At 50.4% G+C, this 22,882-nt stretch overlaps 2 protein-coding genes across 8 annotated transcripts in view; one reads left to right on the forward strand and one right to left on the reverse strand.

Annotated features, from left to right (window-relative positions):
* Positions 1–4,466, forward strand: part of LOC115540802 (putative methyltransferase NSUN7) — an 18,785-nt gene extending 14,319 nt beyond the window's left edge. Inside the window, exon 13 of the mRNA XM_030352378.1 lies at positions 1,836–4,466. Within this exon, the coding sequence (XP_030208238.1) occupies positions 1,836–2,741 (906 nt within the window). The 3' untranslated portion in view covers positions 2,742–4,466. The remainder of the gene's footprint in view (positions 1–1,835) is intronic.
* Positions 4,467–7,067: 2,601 nt separating this feature from the next.
* Positions 7,068–22,882, reverse strand: part of apbb2b (amyloid beta (A4) precursor protein-binding, family B, member 2b) — a 39,487-nt gene continuing 23,672 nt past the window's right edge. For 2 of the 7 annotated variants that reach the window (XM_030351209.1, XM_030351210.1), the window contains exons 8-19: positions 22,793–22,843; positions 22,017–22,102; positions 21,279–21,339; positions 18,888–19,034; positions 17,853–17,980; positions 14,098–14,103; positions 12,492–12,606; positions 11,031–11,118; positions 10,170–10,250; positions 9,757–9,872; positions 8,864–9,043; positions 7,068–7,400 (exon numbers count right to left, since the gene is read on the reverse strand). In XM_030351209.1, the coding sequence (XP_030207069.1) occupies positions 7,230–7,400; positions 8,864–9,043; positions 9,757–9,872; positions 10,170–10,250; positions 11,031–11,118; positions 12,492–12,606; positions 14,098–14,103; positions 17,853–17,980; positions 18,888–19,034; positions 21,279–21,339; positions 22,017–22,102; positions 22,793–22,843 (1,230 nt within the window). In that variant the 3' untranslated portion in view covers positions 7,068–7,229. Of the gene's footprint in view, positions 7,401–8,863; positions 9,044–9,756; positions 9,873–10,169; positions 10,251–11,030; positions 11,119–12,491; positions 12,607–14,097; positions 14,104–15,794; positions 16,376–17,852; positions 17,981–18,887; positions 19,035–21,278; positions 21,340–22,016; positions 22,103–22,792; positions 22,844–22,882 lie in introns of those variants that run through there. The other 5 variants (XM_030351216.1, XM_030351212.1, XM_030351211.1 and 2 more) reach the window with 4 other exon arrangements.

Genomic DNA, 22,882 nt, shown 5'->3' on the forward strand with positions numbered 1-22,882 from the left:
TGGATGGGATGCTCTTTTAGAGCCCTGCTTTTTGTGAGACGTTTGGGTCGGGAAGACCGGTCTTCAGGAGGTCTGCGTTGTAGCCAGCGGGGGACAGAGAGGCGAAGAGACAAAGGGAGAGATATGAGAAAGGGAGATATCAGAGATATCAGAAAGAGGGATATATGAGAGATATCAGAAAGAGGGATGTAAGAGATTTATGAGGGAGAGATATGAGAGAGAGATATATATTAGAGATATATGAGAGAGAGATATAAAAGAGAGAAATGAGGGATATATGAGAGAAATATATGACATGTACGAAGGAGAAATGAGAGAGAGATAGAAAGATACAAGAGAGAGAGATTTTAAAGACATGAGAGAAAGATATAAATGATAGAGGTATGAGATAGTAGGAGACACCAAGCTTAAGACAGATATGAAAGGGAGACTAAGAGAGAGATAGTGTGTGTGTGTGTGTGTGTGTGTGTGTGTGTGTGTGTGTGTGTGTGTGTGTGTGTGTGTGTGTGTGTGTGTGTGTGTGTGTGTGTGTGTGTGTGTGTGTGTGTGTGTGTGTGTGTGTGCGTGGAGGGTCCAAATCGGATAAGTGACCATAATGTCTCATCTCCTCTTGCATTCCTCTCTGTGCGTGACGAGACTACCAATAAAACAAGACGGCAGCAGGGGGAAACAAAACTCCAACAATCTCCAAGTTGAGATCATTTCGCTGCAGACCCCATTAGTTAGTTTTATGGCTCACTACAGCCCCCCACCCCCATGGAAATCACTCCATACAGGGCTAAACGTGTACCATTAGTGGACTGCCAGCCACCGTCCTCTGAGGTATCCCTGGAATGGAACTGGAAAGAAACACAGGCACACATAAGAGTTGAACAGTAAATGGCTTCAGAGGATGGGACGTTCCAGGCTGTGAAGAGAGAAGGTAGATAAGGTTTCGCTTCAGATTCACAGGGATGTCGGCTCTTTAAACGATCGCACTCGAGAGGACTGTTCTCCCTGGGGCCGGCGGGGGATTTATGCCTGCCACTAAACTCTTGGGAGTGTATTTATGCACATGCCGACACACAAACACACAAACACACACACACACACACACACACAAACAGATGTCCTGGGCATAGCTCTGCCCCCCAAGCCATGCTGTGTTTTACCGTTATCCTAGGTCTTTAATAAACTGTTTCTTCTACGTAAAACACGTAGAAAACACGCACGCCGGCACACAGTACTAATAATGAAACTAACATTCACCGCTAGTCCCCGAGTTGAACTGCTGTGTTGGTATTCTACCTCTCCTCCGTAATGCTAATTCGTTGTGATGTAAGACCTACAGATACTCTGAGTCTCCCCCCCCCGCCCCCCGCCCCCAAACCCTTTGAGGTGAGACTCAGGGGATCATGGGGGGGGGGGGGGGGGGGGGGGGGGGGTGAGTGATCATAACTGTCAGCTCCGCCTCTGAAATAGCGCTCCTCACTCGCTTTGCTCTGTGGGCATGGCAGAAGCCATCGACCCCCCCACCGTTACTCTTCCCTCGTCTCCCCGTGCCCGCCGCCCCGCTCCTCTTCCTCCCTCTACAGTCCCTGAGCCGCAGTCTTCCCTTTTTAACGGGCGCCCCCGCCCCCCCCCCCCCCCCCCCCCCCCCCCCCCAGTTTACCCCCATACGGCTCCTATAGATCTAGGGGCCCCCGAGGCGCCTGGGTGTTTATGAGCGCAACATTCAACCCTGAGACTTTGGTTTATGATTTGGCTTTTGTCTCCTCCCCTCCTCCCTCCTCCCCCCTCCCCCCTCCACCCCCCCCCCCCCCCCCCCCCCCTCCACCTGTGTCTCCGTCACCCAGTCGGACGCCACCAAGGTGGAGAAGGTCCAGGACGTGCTGGCGAGGGCGGCCGCCAAGGGCCTGCTGGGGGCCATGTTCGGGGACCAATCGCAGCCCAGCCGCAAGGGGAGACGCAGGAAGAGCAGCGTGCTGGCAGCCAATCAGAAGTCCTGCCCTCCACTCCCTGCACTGACAGAGGACGAGCCTGTCGGCGGGCAGACTACAGACCTAGACCCGGACCCCGGAGAGCACCAAGACCCTGTGGGCGGGCTCAGGACCACCGATACTCCGTCGATGACTGAAGAGGGGGATGAGGAAGAGGACGGGGCCTCTGATGAAAAGGAGGAAGACGTGGAGGAGGGAAACGACGGGAGCCCAGGTGAGGGAACAGACACGGGGAAAGGGGTGAGGAAGGGTAAGGGCAGGGCCAGACGGCGGACTAAAAGGTCCCACGGGGCGGCAAAGCTCTCCGCGGCCCAGCCTAACCGCACCGGCAGAAAGACCCTTAAGACGAAGTTCAAACCCAAACGTCGACAAGGTCCGGGGCGCACCTTTGAGTCGACTTCAGACCCACCAACGAGGTCCGCCGTACCCCGTCCTACCACCTCTACGGGCCAGGGTAGCACCCCCGTCACCCCTGCGACCTACGTCCTCCAAATAGGCCCCGGGAAGGAACAGCAAGGGCAGAAAGCACACGCTAAAAAACCCATGAAGAAAGCTGGCACACCAGGAAGGGTTTCGTCAGCGAGGGGAGCGGGCTCAGCCAATGAGGTGTCAGTGCAGGACCCGGCGCACCCTTCGGATCCCGTCCATCCCCTCGTGTCCTCGTTCAGTAGGAGTTCGTTGAGCAACAGTGCTTCCTCCCAGTCCACGGCGCCGTCATCCTCCACATCGATGTCCTCCACCCCGACACGCTCGCCCTTCTGACACTGGGACTGAGCAGAGCGAAGCGCAAAGACTGACTGATTCTGAGACCCTTCACATACAACCTGACTGTAGATATACATATATGACAAATGCATAGATCCTTTGACACCGGTATGCTGTACGCTGTATGTGTACATGGAAGACATACACTGACATCAAGAGAGTTTCGCAAATAATTAAAGTTGTGTACAGACGGATGGAAGTGTTTTAGTTCAATGTCACTTGAGGGAATCTTACAAATATCTATTGCATCTTTGTTGATGAGAAGCTGTTAAGTAATCAATAATTTAACACACACGCGCACACACACAGAGTGAATCCAACGCAAGGTGTCATGTTTTATAATATTCTTTATTCTCACAATAGGTTACGTTGATATGGTGTACAAATCAGTGAGCAGCAAACTGAAGCTGACACATCCATCTGTGGCAGGGATGGTGGCGTGAGTGTGTGACCGTATTGGTTAAGTGTGTGTGTGCACTAGTGAGAGAGACTGGGAGTCGTTTCCTATCATCGTCGTCTTCGTCTTTAATTACAGTCGCATCGCTTCCTGTGAACGGATGATTACATGCCATGTGGCTCCGGATTAGCAGACTTGTTTCTCATCTCCTTCGTAAAAAGAGTTTCGGCTCCTTCGGTGGTTTCTATACAAAATGGCTTTGTCGATATGTTTTACGATTACCTATAGTCAGTCAAAGGTAATGAAAGAATCAGGGGTAAGGGGCATCTTGCTGAAGGGGGACTACAAGTGGGCCGTGACATGCACTGGGATCGGAGCCAGTTCGTCTTGGCGGAGAAGCCTAACTCTGCAGTACCTAGCCAAATAATACTGCAGCCACACATGGTCAGATGGTTGGAGCGCGGCCTCATTAAGCACATTGATCCCGGTGAGTATGATCCACCTGCTCTGTCGTTCTTCGTAAACCAAGCAAGAGCCTCTTCTTCACATTAGATCATATAGCATTATCGACAACGTTTCACACTGCAGTTAAGCAGAGGCTAGCTTAAGCGGCGTCTCTACAGAGACTGCAGCGTCGGCAACAAAGGATGATTCCGGGGTTACGCCGTGTTTCTTTGCTAGTGGAATTCCCCCCCTGCCCAGAGAGCGGACTCCCAGTCTCGGGAAAACTGTACAATAGAAGATGGGTGTGTGTGGGTTGTGGTTTATTACCTGCCATTCGGGGGCAAAGAGAAAACTTCCTGTCAGCATTGTGAATCAGCATGGGCTGTGAGACGATGAGACCACATTTACAGACTTAAACCTACTCGTCCAATCTAGTAAAATAAGTATATACCTTTTATAAAATAGAATAAATAAAATAAAAAATATTTCTGTTCAGTACGTACAGTCCTTCTCTCAACGGCTCCAAGGCATGCAAGGCTTTGTTGTGGCTTTCCGTTTCTTAAGGTTCAAAGAATGCATAGATAAAAGCTCCCTTTTTGGGAACTCGGAAAAATGGAAAACAAAAAATGCAGATTGAATTTTTTTCTGATCAAAATGATCAGCAGCATCTGTTCCGTCGTATTTGTTCTTTACCTTGATACTTGCGCTCATAATTTTCTTATCTACAATAATGTATATCAGTTCTTTACACTTTGGCCAGTTTGGTGAATCAAAAAAAGGCGTCGCTTTAAAAAATAGATATAATAATAAAAGACATTCAAAATAACGAAATAGCTTATAAAATGATTAATGCCAAATGGTAAAATGATAGAGATGCTATGTACACAGAACATTTCATTGACTTCACATTTCAAAAGGCCTTTGACAAACCCAGGCGCAACAGTTCCAAATCCCTCGTCCTCAAGCTTCAGTCCTCGTCCAATAACACGCTTGACATTTCTACACGCTGCTCACGGCGAGGCAGGCGATCAAATAAACGGGATTAGACCAGCATATAAGCGCCGTGACCGCACTTCAAGTTCGGGAACTGAGGAAACTCCGCCGCCATCGTCTATTCTAATACGGACACAAGCCGAGGCGTGAGCTGAACATGGCACGATCGCAGCCTCCTGCTGAGATCTGTGAAAGCGGCACGCTAAAAATAACAAGCGCTAGCACGCTGTGAGCGAGTGGCACCGGGTACACATGGTACCACGTAAACAGGAAACGTCACGCGACAGCGGAGGGAGCGGCAAACCGCCGAGCGAGACCGCGCTTCAGTCTCCGTCTCTGCGAGGAGGCTCTGTCCCTCGAGGGTCTAATCCCCGTTACTCAGAACTCAAGAGTCCAGGACCTCAGGCTCTCAAGCACCTTCCAGGCCAGAGTACAGGATAAACAAAACACAAAATGAACTGGTTCGGTCGGTTACTCGTGAACCTTCTCCCATCGTCTCCAGTCCGTTTAAAGCGGGTTGCCTCGATGTCTGCAGACCGGCTTACTGAGAGCCATGGTCTTGTTTTCCTTCCCCTCCAGCATGTGAATCAACAGAGCAGCAGTGTGTCGGTGTCTATCCTCCTCTTACTGGAGGAAAGCACCACAGAACTCCCTCCCTTCCTCTCCCTCCCTCCCTCCCTTCCTCTCCCTCCCTCCCTCCCTCCATTATCACTGTTCCCCTTCTGGACGTCTCCTCTGGGCTTACTTCAAAAGGAACGCGCAGGACGTGAAATGAGGCGAGTTCCTATTCGAAGAGAGCCGACCGAAAGCGTTTCTGACGCCAATTCCAGCTTTCAAAATCCTGCCATGCCTCTGCTCCGTTCTAATGCGGTCGGCCGGCCAGAGTTCACTCATCGGTTGTACCTGTGGTAAGCCTCAGGATGTCCACCTCCGTCTGCTCCCTCCCTGCCTCGACAACATGCATCACCAGGGGCCAGTCAAACACAGGGGACGAAGAAAGCTAACTAAAACACAAAAAGGCAACAACCAACAACAAAACAAACCTAAAATAAAAAAAATGGCACCTCTATTCAGCAGCAGCGGCAGCAGCAGCAGCAGTGGTGTGTTACGGTGAAAGTCGTTTTACATTGATATCAAAAGGTTCATGCAGGCTCATGTGAACAGACTGAGGGCTGAGTGTGGTCGGTGTGGCTACAGAATGGCTTGTTCGCACGACACTTGCGTTCTACAGTCTGTGGTGGTGCGACCGAGCGGGACAGAGGGGGGGGGGGGCACTGCCATGCCTCTGCTCCGTTCTAATGCGGTCGGCCGGCCAGAGTTCACTCATCGGTTGTACCTGTGGTAAGCCTCAGGATGTCCACCTCCGTCTGCTCCCTCCCTGCCTCGACAACATGCATCACCAGGGGCCAGTCAAACACAGGGGACGAAGAAAGCTAACTAAAACACAAAAAGGCAACAACCAACAACAAAACAAACCTAAAATAAAAAAAATGGCACCTCTATTCAGCAGCAGCGGCAGCAGCAGCAGCAGTGGTGTGTTACGGTGAAAGTCGTTTTACATTGATATCAAAAGGTTCATGCAGGCTCATGTGAACAGACTGAGGGCTGAGTGTGGTCGGTGTGGCTACAGAATGGCTTGTTCGCACGACACTTGCGTTCTACAGTCTGTGGTGGTGCGACCGAGCGGGACAGAGGGGGGGGGGGGGCACAGAGGAAGCCTTCAGACTGACCCCGGAGACGCATTCTCAGGGTCCGGGGAGGGCCGGGGCGTGAGGTCATGCTAAGAGACGCGGCGGAGACACCCCACGGACACCAAACAACATAAGGAGTGATCATGGGCTGTGAGGGGTGATCGGGGATGTGAGGAGTGATCAGGGGGTGTGAGTTGCTTAGGGGGTGTGAGGAGTGATCTGGGGGTGTGAGGTGTTAGGGGGTGTGAGGAGTGATCTGGGGGTGTGAGGTGTTAGGGGGTGTGAGCAGTAGGGCTGTGGCGCTTGTGTTCGAGAGGGAACACTTCCTTCACTTTTTTAAAGCATGGTTTCGGGTCCTCGCTGGCATGCAACCCCTGGCTCTGGAGAGACGGAGAACGCTATGTACACATCATCATCTTCATCATCATCATCACCACCATCATCATCGGCCACGCTAATAGGAATTCTGCTCCAATCACGTCGCTGGTCGATGGGTCCTCACTCTGGCTTGAACACCTTGGTCCCGCCCCGGGAAATGGCTTCATGCTCTCGGTTTGAGGTCAAGAGTCGTCTCGGCTTTTTCGGGACGAGAACAGACACACTTCCCCCGCGGAGAATCTCAAACACACAGCCGGGAGAGCCCTGAAGAAACCCCCACACTAATGACCGGTGCGGGATGCTTCAGACCGAGAGCTCAGGGGGAATGAAGTCACCTGGGACAACTGGTGAGTGTTTGCAACCACCGGGGGGGGGGGGGGGGGGGGGGGGGGGGGCATGTTGCGGCATGTTGCCCGGCGACGCAGGGGGGGGGGGGGGAGAGGGGGGTGTATTCAGCTGACACGGGGAGGAGGGGGCGGAGTGAAGCGTGTGGAGGTGGTAGCGTGTTGGGTGGGTTTGCTTGTTCTTGGGGGGCTTTGTTTCCCTTGGGGGGGAGGAGGGAGGGGGGGGGTGGGGGGGCAGTCACTGCGGCAGCTCGGTGACGGGTCTCTTCTGCTTCAGGGTGTCGATGAGAGACAGCACGCCGCGCTTCACGCTGGTGGACACCCGCCGGGACACCGAGTCACCGGGGGGGGAGGAGCCACAGGCCCGCTGGGAGGGGGGCCGCGCCACCAGACACTTCTGGTACCGCAGCTGAGAGGGGGGGGAGACGGAGAGGGTGTGAGGGGGGGGAATACACCGTGAACGAAGAACGGTGACAAATGAGAGAAGAAATGAGAACTCATTAAAATAATACATTATTGAGAGATCTAGCTGCCGCGTCTGTGTGTTAGTGCGTGTGTGTGTGTGTGTCTGTGTGTGTGTGTTTGCGTGTGTGTGTGTGTTTGCGTGTGTGTGTGTGTGTGTTTGCGTGTGCGCTTGTCTCTATGATGCAAAGGCTTTATGAGTTGTAAATGGTGATCGATCAGTGATTGATGATCCCTTGTCCCAGTGATTCAGTCTCAGTGCCTGTGTGTGTGTGTGTGTGTGTGTGTGTGTGTGTGTGTGTGTGTGTGTGTGTGTGTGTGTGTGTGTGTGTGTGTGTGTGTGTGAGATGTGTGTGTTGTTTTATTTAGCATTTGTGCGTGCATGTGTTAACACGTGCATGCCAGTGTGTGTGTGTTTTTTCCACAACTAGGATGGCAGATCAATAAGCGCGTGAGGGGACTACTAATGGTAGGACTCACAGGGAAGCCCCCCTGATCTCCTCTGAGTGGCGCAGCACCCACTACCAATAATTGGGTGTTTGGGTTTGAAAAGCTAAGCCATTTGGATACTCCGATTTATACACCTTAATTAAGCATTTGTTTTAACTTGTGAATGAAATACATCAGATACACATGAACATAATGCAACAGTGATAAAAAAAAAAGAGAAAAAATACAATTTACTAGATTTACTTAGCAATTGGTAAGTGCTTGGCACTTGTTCGATAAACATCCTTCCAGTACCCACAGCGATATATTGTTGTTTATTTTTATACTGACAAATGTACTTATTGTAAGTCGCTTTGGATAAAAGCGTCTGCTAAATGCCCTTGAAAGCCTGCTGTACCCACCAACCAAAGCTGCCAGGACAACAGCACCACTGTACCCACCATAGCAACAGCACCGCTGTACCCACCATAGCAACAGCACCGCTGTACCCACCATAGCAACAGCGACGCTGTACCCACCATAGCAACAACACCGCTGTACCCACCATAGCAAAAGCAGCGCAGTACCCACCATAGCAACAGCACCGCTGTACCCACCATAGCAACTGCACCACGGTACTCACAATGCAAAACTACCATAGAAACAGCACCATGGTATTCACCATGCACAACTACCATAGAAACAGCACTACAGTACCCACTATAAACAGCTACCATGACAACAGCACTGCAGTACTCGCCAACACAACAGCACCACGGCACTCACCATGACAACCACACCACGGTACTCACCATGAACAACAACCATAGCAACAACACCACAGTAACAAGGTTGCCTAACTACCATGACAACTGCGGCGCCGTACCCGACCATTACCACCGCACTTGGTACTCACCATGACAACAGCAACACAGTACCCACCATGCACCGCTACCATGACAACCCCACCACACTACTCACCATGCAGGCGGCCTGCACGGCCTCCGACACGCCCCCGGCGTTGGGCTCGCACCAGAACACGTGGCAGTCGTAGCGCTGGCCGCCGGCGTCCATGATGAAGGCGAACGAGTGCACGTTGTGCCCCACGCCCATGAAGGACAGGAAGCGCACGCGGCACTCCACGAGCACCTCCTCCTCCTCCTGCGCCACGGGGGGAAAAGGGGGCGGGAAGAACGGGAGACCGTGGTTATTGACCGGGGGGCCGACCGACGCTTCGTTAGCGGTCGTTAAAAGTCGCTCAATTCCAAAAAATTTCTGCGAAAATGGGTGGGCGACTACATGGTCTCCCACCATGTGAATAATGACTCGTTGGGCTCTGTTCTACTGCAGGGGGGGCTCTGCATGGTCGAAGACCTTTTAAGACTCATGGTGCGATAAAGGAGGCATTGGGTGAGCATGTCTTGAGTATCACTACCCAAACCAATCAAAGATGGTCTGCATAACCTCGGTATTGTGAATAATTATCATCTGCAGCTATTTACTGTGTGTAAATGCAATGGTTTTGACAGGAGCAGTCGAGGTGTGAAGGGGATTGAGAATGAACCCACACACAGATAGGACATGGCACATTGGAAGTGCAGACTTTCGGGGCGTGTGATTGGATAGGAGACAATTAGCGACAAGCTGCTCCGAGATTAGGGAGCAGTGGGGAAAAGTCTTAAGGGGCCCCAGATAGATCTGGAGCCAACAGTGGAAGTGGTGGGGTTGTATCTGTTTTAACCACCAGCCTGTCGCCTGCAGACATGTCCTGTGTGACCCTCCTTCATCTGGGGACATTTGAAATTGGAAGTCTAAATCGTTTTCTGAGGATTCCACTTTTATTGTTGTTTTTGTCTATTTCCCGTGAGGCTGACCTCGTCCTTGCTGATTGTCACGGTGGCATCGGCCACGGTCAGGGCCACGGGGTTCCAGTCGGCTCGGTCGCAGGACCCCACCAGACTGTCAATGGCCCCGTTCAGGATGTCCATGCCTGGAGCAGAGGGGGGGGTCGAAACAAACACACTCAACGTCATCGGTCAGATCTCTAAGAACGACCTCATCCTTCCCCAGACGTCAAGAACAGTTTTCACTTCTGTCTGTTTTTGTGTTTGATTCCGCATTTAGGACGTGTTTTGTGAATATGTCTGCATTTGTTTGATTGGGAATATTGTGTGTGTTTTCTGTATATGTCTGTATGTCTGTGTGTGTTTTCTGTATATGTCTGCATGCTTGTGTGTGTTTGACCGTGCGCGTGTGCGGTTGTGTGCCCTGGTGCGTGTAGTTGTACCTATAGGCCTGGCGACCGGAAGCATCCCCAGGTAGAACACCTGGAACTTCTGCACCAGCTCCGTCTTAGGGGTGGGGAACTCTGCTCAGTGTGAGACGCCACACACACACACACACACACACACACACACACACACACACACACACACACACACACACACACACACACACACACACACACACACACACACACACACACACAAGACAAGACAAAGACAAACACAAAGAGAAAGAAACACACAGGTTAGGTGTTTAACACGCATGAAGTTACGATCATGTGCATCTCCACAAATGGACCTCTGGAACCATGAAGTGATGAGCTGAACCTCAACCTCCCCTGTCCCCACACTATTTCGCACAGCTCCTGTACAACTGTGTCGTCATTCTACTGCTTCTAACTGCCTACTCTGCATACACTGTCGGTTCTTTATTTTACAAAACAGCATAAAAAAAAAAAGGAACAGAAAAAGACATGGACTGTCAGCGGAAATAATCCATGTGCACTAACACACAGTGCTCTTATGACGTACTGAGTTTAAGAGCTTTCAATCCAGTGTAAGAAATTAAGCAGCCATCCGTCAGCTATTTCTGCATTAGCTGCGCTGTGAGGAAATCTGTTGACCAATCAGGGCCTCTCTGTGATTGGGTTCAAGGATCCACCTTGTCTGTCAATCACATGTACGCGAAATGCGGCACTTCTCATTGGCTGAAAAATGTAGCGTGGGAGGGGGCAGAGAGAGAGTGGGGACTTTGTTTCAGAGTCTCTCTCCCTCTCCCTCCCTCTCTCTCCCTCCCTCGCTCTCTCTCTCGCCCTCTCTCTCTCATCTCGCCCGTAGCACCTCCCAGATCAGGGTGAGCGTACCTTGCAGAGGGAGGTCCAGTCCGGCCTGGACCCGGTCCTGGAGAGAACCTCCAGCCAGGGCCTTGGCAATCTTCCTCTCTGTCATGATCTAGAGAGGTAGAGAGAGAGAGAGAGAGAGAGAGAGAGAGAGAGAGAGAGAGAGAGAGAGAGAGAGAGAGAGAGAGAGAGAGAGAGAGAGAGAGAGAGAGAGAGAGAGAGAGAGAGAGAGAGAGAGAGAGAGAGAGAGAGGTAGAGAGAGAGGTAGAGAGAGAGGTAGAGAGAGAGAGAGAGAGGTAGAGAGGTAGAGAGAGAGAGAGAGAGAGAGAGAGAGAGAGAGAGAGAGAGAGAGAGAGTAAAGAGAGAGAGAAATAAAGAACAGAGTTGCATTCAGGGGGAAACAGGGAGATTGATGCAGCAGTGAAGCAGAGATAAGGGAAAACCACGGAGAAAGCCGGGGTAAAGAGTGAGTGGTGGATGATTATTGTCGAGACTCATATAGAGACACAGAGAACAGCGGGGAAACTGACAGAAAAGATGTGAAGATGAAATAAGGTGAAATAACCCCCCTCTCTCACACGTTGCTGCCATCCTATTAGAGGAGTATAACAGGGCTTGCACCCACACACGCCCACATACACATACACATTCACATACAGAGATCTAGCTGCAACATAGCCATTACTCACACACGCGCACACACACACACACACACCAGTAAACTGGGTCACCCTCCCTTTTTTTTTTTTTTAAACAGCAGATAAAAGCTTTCCATTTCGCAATGAAATCTTAAGATGCGTGTATGTGTGCAAACACGTGCGCAAACACACACCCTCCTTTAGGATGTGTTTGCAGTGTTATTCTTTCTGTGTAACCTGCATCTCAACTCTCTGTGTGTGTTGCAGAATCCTTCGTCTAAGTGTGAGACGAGTGTGATACGTTGTACCCTGTCTCTGAACCATTACCGCCCTAACCTACAGGAGCTCTCAGATCTCAATGAATAAATATGCATAAATATGCTTTCAAGTATAATTATCATAGATAGACTTTTATTTCTGTCTAGCACCTTATAACTTTCCCAGAATATTAAGCCCTAAATTGTCGTTGCCGTGGGCCCGTAATAATAATTTCCATGCCCAGTCTGAATCGGAAAATATTACAGTTGAAATTGGACTTCCTCTAGTCTGTAACTCAGTCTGGTAGCTATGGTTCTTTTCCCTCCTATCCCCACATCCAGCCATCCATCCATCACACCATTCAGCCATCCATCCAACACACCATTCATCCATCCATCCATCACACCATTCATCCATCCATCCAGCCATTCATCCACCCATCCCCTCATCCATCCATCCATCCATCCACCCATCACTAAATCCTCCCATCCATCCATCCACCCATCCCTCCCTCCACCCCTCCCCCCCCCCCCCCCCCCCCCTCAGCCCGGCCCTGCCCGTCTCCCGGCCCGGCGGCGGGGGTCCTTACCCTGGAGCAGATCTCGTGCAGGCTGGTGGCGATGGCTTTGGCCGGCGTGTCACAGCGGAACACATGACATTTCAGGATCCTGGTGTTCTTGTCTCGGGCCACGTACGCAAAGTCCCTGAGGGGAGGAGCGGGGGGGGGGGGGGGGGGGGGGAGAGAGGGGAGGAGGAAGAGGAGGTGTTAAATGGAGCCGAGAGGAGGATTGGTGAATGAAGAGGACAGGGATGTGGATCAAGGGGGCACGGAGGTGTTTTGGTATCGGGAGGGTAATGGGTGATGAGTGAAACGTGTGTGTGTGTGTGTGTGTGTGTGTGTGTGTGTGTGTGTGTGTGTGTGTGTGTGTGTGTGTGTCTGTGTGTGTGTGTGTGTGTAAGTCAGGGTCCCCAGGTTTGTGACGGACCGTGACAGGTAGAAAGGGAAGATGGGCTGACCTTTATCAGCTTGATGAGAACACACAAACACACACACACACACACACACACACACACACACACACACTGGTCGATGGACCCCACCGATCAATAGGTTGGGGGATTCAGATGGTAGTTGAGTATAAAGACAGATGGGGGGGGGGGGGGGGGGGCGGCTCCTTTGGGGCTGCTGGCCATGGAAAACAATTGAACACTAGAAGAGGGCGATGAGAGGGATAAAATCGAAGAAGAGACAAGGCGAGGTGTGTTGGAAACATTGGAGGTGTGCCAGGGTCTGAAACCAAAGTCCCCTGGACGTGACCTCTCGGATACGGGACCTGAACAGGAGTGAGCCTCTTTATCAAGAGATGTCATGTTTCATCAGTAACTTCTGCTGCGTTGCAGTAAAAGCCTAGTGTACTGTCTAATAGCCTTCGGTGTTTATCATAATTAGCCTGATGAGGAACACCTGCAGGGGGCGGGGCCTGGGCGTCTGCAGAGTGATTAGGGCGGGGGGTCGCAGGTCAAGTCCCTCCTCGATCGGAGCGGGAGAAGGAGGCAGGCCAAAACTCTCCAGCATCTGTGCTGCAGCGCCTTCGGGCAAGGCACAGGGTTGCGGCTGTCGTGCGCAAGGCCGTATCAAATGTGATATTAATTCATGTGGCGACCCCACCATTAGCGCCTTGGCTCCAGGTGTGTGTGTGTGTGTGTGTGTGTGTGTGTGTGTGTGTGTGTGTGTGTGTGTGTGTGTGTGTGTGTGTGTGTGAGTGTGTGTGTGTCGTGGATCTGTCCCAGACTGCGGGATGCGGGGGGCTGCAAGGTTAACCAGATTCCTGAGTCTTGCCCCTGGGAAAAGCCCCCAGTCAAGGTTTGAGAGGCCGCGCGCGCGTGTGTGTGTGTGTGTGTGTGTGTGTGTGTGTGTGTGTGTGTGTGTGTGTGTGTGTGTGTGTGTGTGTGTGTGTGTGTGTGCTGTTACACACTGGAGGTCACCTTCATTCTCAATATATCTGCATGTGTGTCTAAGCCTGTGTGTGTGTATGTATGTGCATGTGTGTGTGTGCGCGCGGATGCGGCGTTCACCATCAATCACAATGAAGCGAGTGGAAGAGAGAAAAAAACGAGAAAGTAAAGGAAATGAAAGAATAATGAATACCAGAGAGATGGCTGGAGAAGGGGACAAGAGGGGAGTGTTTGTTTACCTCTCTCTGTCCGAGGAAGGCGGGGAAGGAACACAAGAAGAAACCTGTTAGTAACAGATGTCCTGCTGTGAGCAGCAGGACGGCAGAGCTACCCCAACGACACACACACACACGTATATATATATATTATACACGCACAAATGCACAAAGAGTCTCGCGCTAGCGGAGGCGTGTGTCATCTCTACACACAGTGGACGGTGAAGGAACTGAGAGGTAGAAGTCAGGTGGAAAACAGGCCAGAGTAAAGTCACCTGCTTTAACTCAACTGACCCTGGACACTGAGTTAATGCACAGCACAAGGGGAGAGCAGCCAGGGACTGACACCCGTTCAACCATAGCAGCTTAGATAGACGGACACAAAACAACGCCTTACGCGTTCACACCGCATGAAATCCGTTGACGGATCTCATTGACTTTGCATGGGGCGCTCTCGAAATGCATTGTGGGTCCCTCCGTTCTGTCGGCTCGGTTGCCTGCGTCAAAAAGTTGAAAAATGCTAAACTTTTCGCGCAGCGACGGATCCGTCGGCCAATCAGATCGCGTTATGCAAACATACGCAAATACACTGTCCATTGAAAGCGCCTTTGTACCGGGGATAACACGTGTCAATCCATCGACGGACGTGTGCAGTGTGAACGCGGCGTTCCAGTTTCAGGAAAACAGGGAATATGCTGATTTAGCTGATGAAACCCAGGGGTTCGTCGTGTCCCGAGTGGTCTCAGCGCGATTCAGACGACCAGGCGAATATCACGTCGCTGACGGGACTATGATGTCTCCGTGGAGATAGAGATCACCGTGGCCCATGATGATAATTGGTTTGTGTGAGAAGGAGGGAGGGGGGGGGGGGGGGGGGGGGGGAGAGAGAGAGAGAGAGAGAGAGAGAGAGAGAGAGAGAGAGAGAGAGAGAGAGAGAGAGAGAGAGAGAGAGAGAGAGAGAGAGAGAGAGAGAGAGAGAGAGAGAGAGAGAGAGAGAGAGAGAGAGAGAGAGAGAGAGAGAGAGAGAGAGAACAGATGGCGACTGGTAGCGTGAGACAGAGGGTCACAGGAGAGAGAATCAAACTAAAGCTAATAATTACATTCTTATCAAACCAACCACAGATTCCAAAACTAGTCAACCCTTTTTCAACCCCTGAAATTGCAACTTCAGTATATTCAATTGACTGTGATTAACCGAGACTTGAATCAAAAAAATCCTTACCCATTAGTTATTTAATATAATGCACACACATACCTTGCCTAAGAACACACACATATACACGCACACACTGAAGTTTACGGACATAGAAAGAGTTCCACCTCAACACCTGACTGAGTTCCAGTAAAATTTGACTCAAGCACATTTTAAAAGACAGGCGCTATCAATCATGAGTCTGCCTGCTCTCTGCTCTGCCCGTTCTCTCACACACACACACACACACACACACACACACACACACACACACACACACACACACACACACACACACACACACACACACACACACACACACACTGCACTTATCCCTCCACTTCAAGAACTCACAACTCCACCCAATCATCCGACGAGCCGCCTGACAAACTCGGCGGCAAAACCAGACAGCGCCGTCCATCCTGCGAGACCGACAGGCTAAACGACTCAACGACAAAACGGCGGAACGGAAAACCGAAACCGACGGCGACGGAGGCAGAGATAAGAATAGAACAACAGAGATACTTACTGGTGAGCGTCCCCCCCCCCGCGCGCGGTCACGTCCCTCTAGGCAAGCGACCACCGCGTCTATCCTCAGAGATGCCGCGACTCCTCCACACGCACGCTCAACCTGTCTGTTCGGCGGCAGGCAACGACTAACCCCTACTCTCCCTTCATCTGGCTCAGCCTCCCTCTCCTCCGGCACTCCTCCTGAACACCCCCTCTCTCCCTAACCCCCCACCCCCCCACCCCTCCCTCCCCTTACTGCAGCTGGTTGTTCCCGCTCGCTCTCTCTCCCTCTCTGCTTTTCCACAGGTCTGCATGGGCCATGGGCCACGGTAACAAACGTTTCCAGTACCATTTGCTGTTATCTTGAACGCACAGAGATTGTGTTCTCGCTGTGTCCCGTCCACCCGTGGATGAGTGTGCGTTGGCGCTCACTTCTGTTTTTGTGTGTGTGATGCTGGAGGTTCGGTAATCGGGGCTGCCTGAGGTAACAGAAATGTGCAGATCAGCATAAGCATGCAGCTTTTAGCCCTCCAAGCTGTCACTGAGCAACACACACAGGCACGCACACACACACACACACACACACACACACACACACAGGCGCTTGCACACACAGACAGACACACACACACACACACACACAGGCGCTCACACACGCATACACACACACAGGCGCTCACACACGCATACACACACACACACACAGGTGCTCGCACACTCATACACACACACACACACACAGGCAAACGCACATGCAAACACACATGTACACATATACACACGCACACACACACACACCAACACCCACACGCACACACACACACCCAACCCGACAAACACGCGCACACACACCCAACCCCGACAAACACACACAAACACGCACACAGGCGCTTGCACACAGACAGACACACACACACACACAGGCGCTCGCACACGCACACACACAGGTGCTCGCACACGCACACACACACAGGCAAACGCACATGCAAACACACATGTGCATATAAACACACACACACACACCCACGCACACACACACGAGCACACACATACACCCAACCCGACAAACACACACAAACACACACACCCACACACACACACACACAGTAGGTGCCTCTGCTGTCTAAATAACCCAGCAGAGTCTGGTAACCTACATTCCCTCTCATGCAGTGGCCCCTGCTGCTGCTTTGTAGGGCACAGCTCCATCTGGTGGACACAATGGGACACCGCGGCTTTACTGAGCGAATGAGTACGAAGGCCATTCTGTGCGGTTGAATGTCAGTTCCCCTGGTTGACCACAAACAAGACAGGCAGGACCGGCTGCCCTGAGAGCATAGGTCAGCGTATTATGAATAAGGAGCATGTAGAAATCGCGAAAAAATAATATAACGCAAAGAATCCTCTGTAATTGAATGTATAAAAATAAGCACACAGACTTGATCGCAATCCGGAAAATGTCATTTGCGTTTAAAAATCTAGTATTTTAGTTTTACGACTTTGAGGTGAGGGATGAATTTTTCATCCGAAAACCCTTCAGCTCATCAATCATTCACTCTTTGCCAAGTGGTGTGTCGGGCGTGTTCCAGCTCTGACCTTCCACTCCCCGTGTGTCCGTCTCGCACCGCTGACCTGACTTCACCAAGGAGGTCCGGGCGGAGGCCATGAAACAACACGCTGAACATAATGACCTGCTTGCATACACTTAAGTGAGCCAGTGAACGCAGGCACTTTGTGACCCACAAATGTGCCATCTGGGACGGAACGGACGGATGTATAAATCAAGGAATCAAGCAAGGAAAGTTAAAGCACATTTCACAGTTTACAATTTGGGTTGAGATTGGATCAAAACCAGAACCGATTCATGTTTTACTGCTTAGGATTTATTTGACAGGATAATAAACAGAGCATTTGATCAGGGTTTGTGGAACACTAAAAGCACTGTTTTAATGAGGGATTTTGTCTTACAAGGCACCCCATTAATCAATCAGTTTTGCCACCTCACATGAAAGGACATTTTTTTAACAGGAGTTGGTTTAGGAAGTGTTAGAAGGTAGATGCGGTTGCCACGGTGACTGACCTTCCGTTGTCACGGCCAACGCCCCACACACGGATGCTTGCGATTGGCTGAGCGTGGAGCACACTGCGGTCCATTGGGTCGACCAGGTTCAGCATGTTGTTCTCTAGGACCAGGTACATGTCCTTTCCCTGGAAACACACAGACACACACACACACACACACACACACACACACACACACACACACACACACACACACACACACACACACACACACACACACACACACACACACACACACACACACACACACAGTTGTGATGAGCAGATCCAAGTTATTTTTCTAAGTACACATTAACTATTTTCATCGAGTTTGTGTGTGTGTGTGTGTGTGTCTGTGTCTGTGTGTGTGTGTGTGCGTGCGTGTGTCTGTCTATGTCTGTGTGCGTGTGCGTGTGTGTGTGTCTGTGTGTCTGTTTGCGTGTGCGTGCATGTGTGACAGCATTTCCCTTTTGGCTCTGAAAGTGTGTAAATAAATGATAACAAGAGGCGAAGCACTTCCTTTCTCTCCATCTTTCTATCTCCCCCTCCCTTTCCTGTGTTCTGTCATCTCAAATTACACTAAACAGTAGTGAGAGACAGGAGGGGAAGGTAAGGCGAGGAGAGAGATAGATATATTCTATTCTGATGCATGGGGAGACAGGGGTGGCTATGGCAATGTACCAGCTCTGGAAAATTAATGATGTTGAAAGTCTTCATCCTCTAGGAGGATCTCACTCAATATTGCGTGCATCTTTTCGACCAAGCCCTGGTTGTTTCCCCTCGCCTGCTGCAGCATTGCAGCCAGAGGTGAAGCAGCCATGAGCGACACGGCTGCACCTCCTTTGGAGTGGAGGTGTGTGTGGGGTGAGCTGCCGGCGTAAGAAACGTCTGGGAGCTGCGGACTTATCGACGAAACCATAAAAGTCGAGGGAGGCGTCGGCTGAACTCCACCACCGCGTGAACACACATTAACACATTGTATGTGTGCTGCTGCGCTCCATCTCGCACACACAAATGCAAACACGCACGCACACACACACACACACACACACACCTCTCCCCAGATTCCCACGGTGTCCCGGATGTCGTTCTTGCTGTAGGAGAGCTGACGGATGCAGTTGTTAACGGCAACGCTGCTCTTGCCTGGAGCCAGGTCATCCTCCGCCATCTCCACCCAACCCAGAGAGCGCACCGCGAAACACTGGAGGGAAGATAAGAAATACACACACACACACACACACACACACACAGAGACACAACACGCAGACACACACACACACACCACACAGAGACACAAACCATACACAGACACACCACACAGACAGGCAGACACAAGCGGCATATTAGACATTTGCACAACACATACACAGTACCAATGTGTCAAATCCACCTGAACATGAACAAAGCATCGAAATAGCGGTGGGCAACTTTGAAAAGGAGTTGAATAACAAGACAGCAAGTCATGAAGACCACCACAGATATTCTCGTCACAGAGACTCTGAAAAGCTGGTGTCTCTATTGTGGCACTTTTTGAAATGCCGTTCTGCAGTAGGATTCATTAAGTCAATAATACGGCTCATGATGCTGAGGTTGACCGCTGCTGGCCAGACCTACTAGCTCGCCCACATTTGAAAAAAGTCAGTTAAAAAACATCTGTCAAAGAAACTCGCACAGAGGCATGGAAATCCCTGCAGCCTTCTGAAATGGACCAGAACCAAAAGGCACAAACTGCCAGGTCAGGGGGGGACGGAGGGAGGGGGGGGGGGAAGAGAGAGAGAGAGAGAGAGAGAGAGAGAGAGAGAGAGAGAGAGAGAGAGAGAGAGAGAGAGAGAGAGAGAGAGAGAGAGAGAGAGAGAGAGAATGCGAAAGCCCCATTTCCATGCGCGTGTCCTCATCAAGTATTCATGTGAATGCAGCAGTCCATTGAGAAGGCAGTAGGGAGCCTGATGGGACATGCAGGGTGAATGAATTGGGCCAGTAAAAGAAGCACACGATTACAGAAAGGCACATAAAAAGAGGTATGGGAAAATGAAAGAGGGCATGTGTGTGTATGAGGGAGATAGAAGGAGTGCATGTTGATGGGAGATGTGTGTGTGCATGCGTATGTGCATTAACTTTTATTCCGCTATGGGATGGGTCCACAGATTGGAATGGAGTAAGCGTGTGGCCCTGGGGCAGAATGTGCTTCCTATCGGGGTCTCTCTCTCTCTCTCTCTCTCCCAGTCTCTCTCTCTCTCTCTCTCTCTCTCTCTCTCTCTCTCTCTCTCTCTCTCTCTCTCTCTCTCTCTCTCTCTCTCTCTCTCTCTCTCTCTCTCTCCTCTCTCTCTCTCTCTCTCTCTCTCTCTCTCTCTCTCTCTCTCTCTCTCTCTCTCGGGATTGAACCCAAAAGAGTTTCATTTTCGTTAAAGCATAGGGTTATGTCGAAAAAGGCCTTCACCTGCCAATGTATGCCATTTTGCACTGTTTGTAACATAACAACTGTCAATCAGTTTGTGAACGTTGTAGTTATTTTTGTCTTTACACCGCTCATACACGACAACAATAGCCACCATAAAAACGTTGTAGCCCAAAGTCAGCATGGGTTGTGGGGATAACCCATGCCCACTCCTACTAGATCTCTCAGCCCAAAATGCCTTTTTTCAAATCTCATACTCGTGTACACGTGTTTTTTTGAGACTGGGAGCTCACTAACATTTAACGTCAAAATCGAACTATCTTTGAACTACCTCTGTCACAAAATGTACTTTATTTGTGTCTTTATGTTGTCAAGAAAGCCAAAACAATAGAATCTATCAGTATTGAAATGGGAGCCTGTAGGAATCTTTCAGTCCACATGGAGGCAGCATTGCTAAGCAATCGCCAGGGCAGCTGAGATCCGCAAAATCACAGGCAGTAAACAGTAAACAAACACACGCTGGGCATAAAAGACCAAAACACAGACTGCTTTGGAGGAAAGGAGGCCATGGCAGCAGAGAATGTGTTTGTGTGGCTGGAACGTTAATTATACTTTCCAGCAGCTGACAGTGGGCTTAGAGATGGCCCATAAGTACAGTACTTGTGCAGGCTAACAAGGCTTGTGGCACCGCTCATATCTTGTAAAGAGGAGGCTTTTTAAGGCTTGTTGTAAGAGCCAAGTCTCAGTCGAGAGGTGCTTTAAGGCTTTGTTTGTGTGTTTTGAAACAGTGCATACAGAGATTTCTGCATACCCCATCACAGCGAGAGGTGTTAGCCAGCTTGTCATTAATACATCGATTTGCTTATAGTTAACATTAAAATGAAAATACCTTATTGATCGGCAATTAATGCAAAAATAAATTTGCATCATGCTCATATGGTTGTACGTCAATCTGCGTTGATTCACGCCCCCCTTGAGTGGTCCCATAAAACAGGGATTTAATTGCATAATCTGCATCGCATCATACCACATAAACTGAACTCCACTCACCTTTGTCTCTGAATCACAGTTACTTCCGCTAGACGTCTCTTCTTCCACCGGTTGGGGGTTCCTGAGAGAGAGGCAATGAGCGTTATGAAACGGCTTGTATTCAACCGGGCTCCGCTCATGTGAGCAGAAAGGCAATAACCACGGTATGATCATACACCCCATAAACAGCTCCGTGGAGCTTCATGTGTGGGCTCCTTCCACAGCTACTAGGAGGGCGGGGTACGGAGAGAGCCAGGGTCACTGCCTATCACTGGACTGTGGACACTCGTGCGTTCGGGGGTTCACCTGAACTATGGATAGCCTCCTCCCTTACCTCGACCACCCCTTCACCTCCCTCACTCTCCTAACAACGCACTGATTGCATGTTGTACGTCCTGGCACTTAATGTACGCACTGAATGTATGTTGTCCGTCCAGGCACTTAAAAATAGTACTTTATAATACTATGCTAGCATCGTATAGCATCTTATCCTAGCTATCTTTGGTGTATACGGGGAATGGTTTAACATAGCAATTGCAAATGCTTGGCACTTGTTTATAGGAACATCCTTACCGTCAGCGATACATTGTCGTTTCTCTTTCTTTGTAAGTCACATTGGATGAAGGCGACTGCTTAAACGTGGTGTGTGTGTGTGTGTGTGTGTGTGTGTGTGTGTGTGTGTGTGTGTGTGTGTGTGTGTGTGTGTGTGTGTGTGTGTGTGTGTGTGTGTGTGTGTGTGTACATGTGTTTGTTGCTCACCTTAGTTTGAGCGATGCGTAGCGAAGTGTTGCCCCCTCAAACTCCTTCAGGCTCGGGTCAGGGTTCACTGTGGCTGCCTGCAGGTCCTGGTGCACACAGGTGACATCATCAGAGTGCAACGTGAACACAAAGGGGACAGCCGTTCTCAACAGATAAGGCCCCCATGCAACCCCATAGGTATGTATATATACTGACTAGATATCGCATTCGGCTTCTAAGCATGCGTCGACAATGCCGCCATCTTGCCGCGGGGAAACAACCCACCTGAATGATTGGTTTCCCCTCGGCAAGACGGCATTGAGGCATACGTTCCGCTGAACAGCACAGCTCAGGCGATCTCTAGTCAGTATATATATATATATATATATATATCTATATATATCTATGCACCCTGAGGTAGACCATAGACTCTGGGCGGGGAACTTACGTGGTGTAATGCGATGGGACATGCGGTGTAGAGTATCAGAAGTGAAAAAAAAAAAAAATACACATGCACAGAAAACTGTCAAGTCCTGTTAAAAATAATTTCTAAAAAGGAGCGGTGAAAAGGAACACATCACTGAGTGCCTTCATTCAGCAACATGTCACAAGCTGTGCCTTCATGTGCCAGTTTCGATGACCAAACCTTTCAGCGGTCTACTGTTAGGTTCACAGGAGTCCAAGCAAAGGCCAAACATGCGTTCTCAGAAGGCACCACAACACTCACGCAGAATACTTTTTTATATGCAGTTACAAAGTGGGTGACAACAAAACTGAACACTTTACATTATACTTGCCTTCCAAACCTCACTATCAATCTTTCCACCAAATTCACTCCACACCGGTTTCTACACACACACACGCACACGTACAAACAAACAAACAAA

This window comes from Gadus morhua, chromosome 3 (assembly GCF_902167405.1).
Source record: "Gadus morhua chromosome 3, gadMor3.0, whole genome shotgun sequence".
NCBI lineage: Eukaryota > Metazoa > Chordata > Actinopteri > Gadiformes > Gadidae > Gadus > Gadus morhua.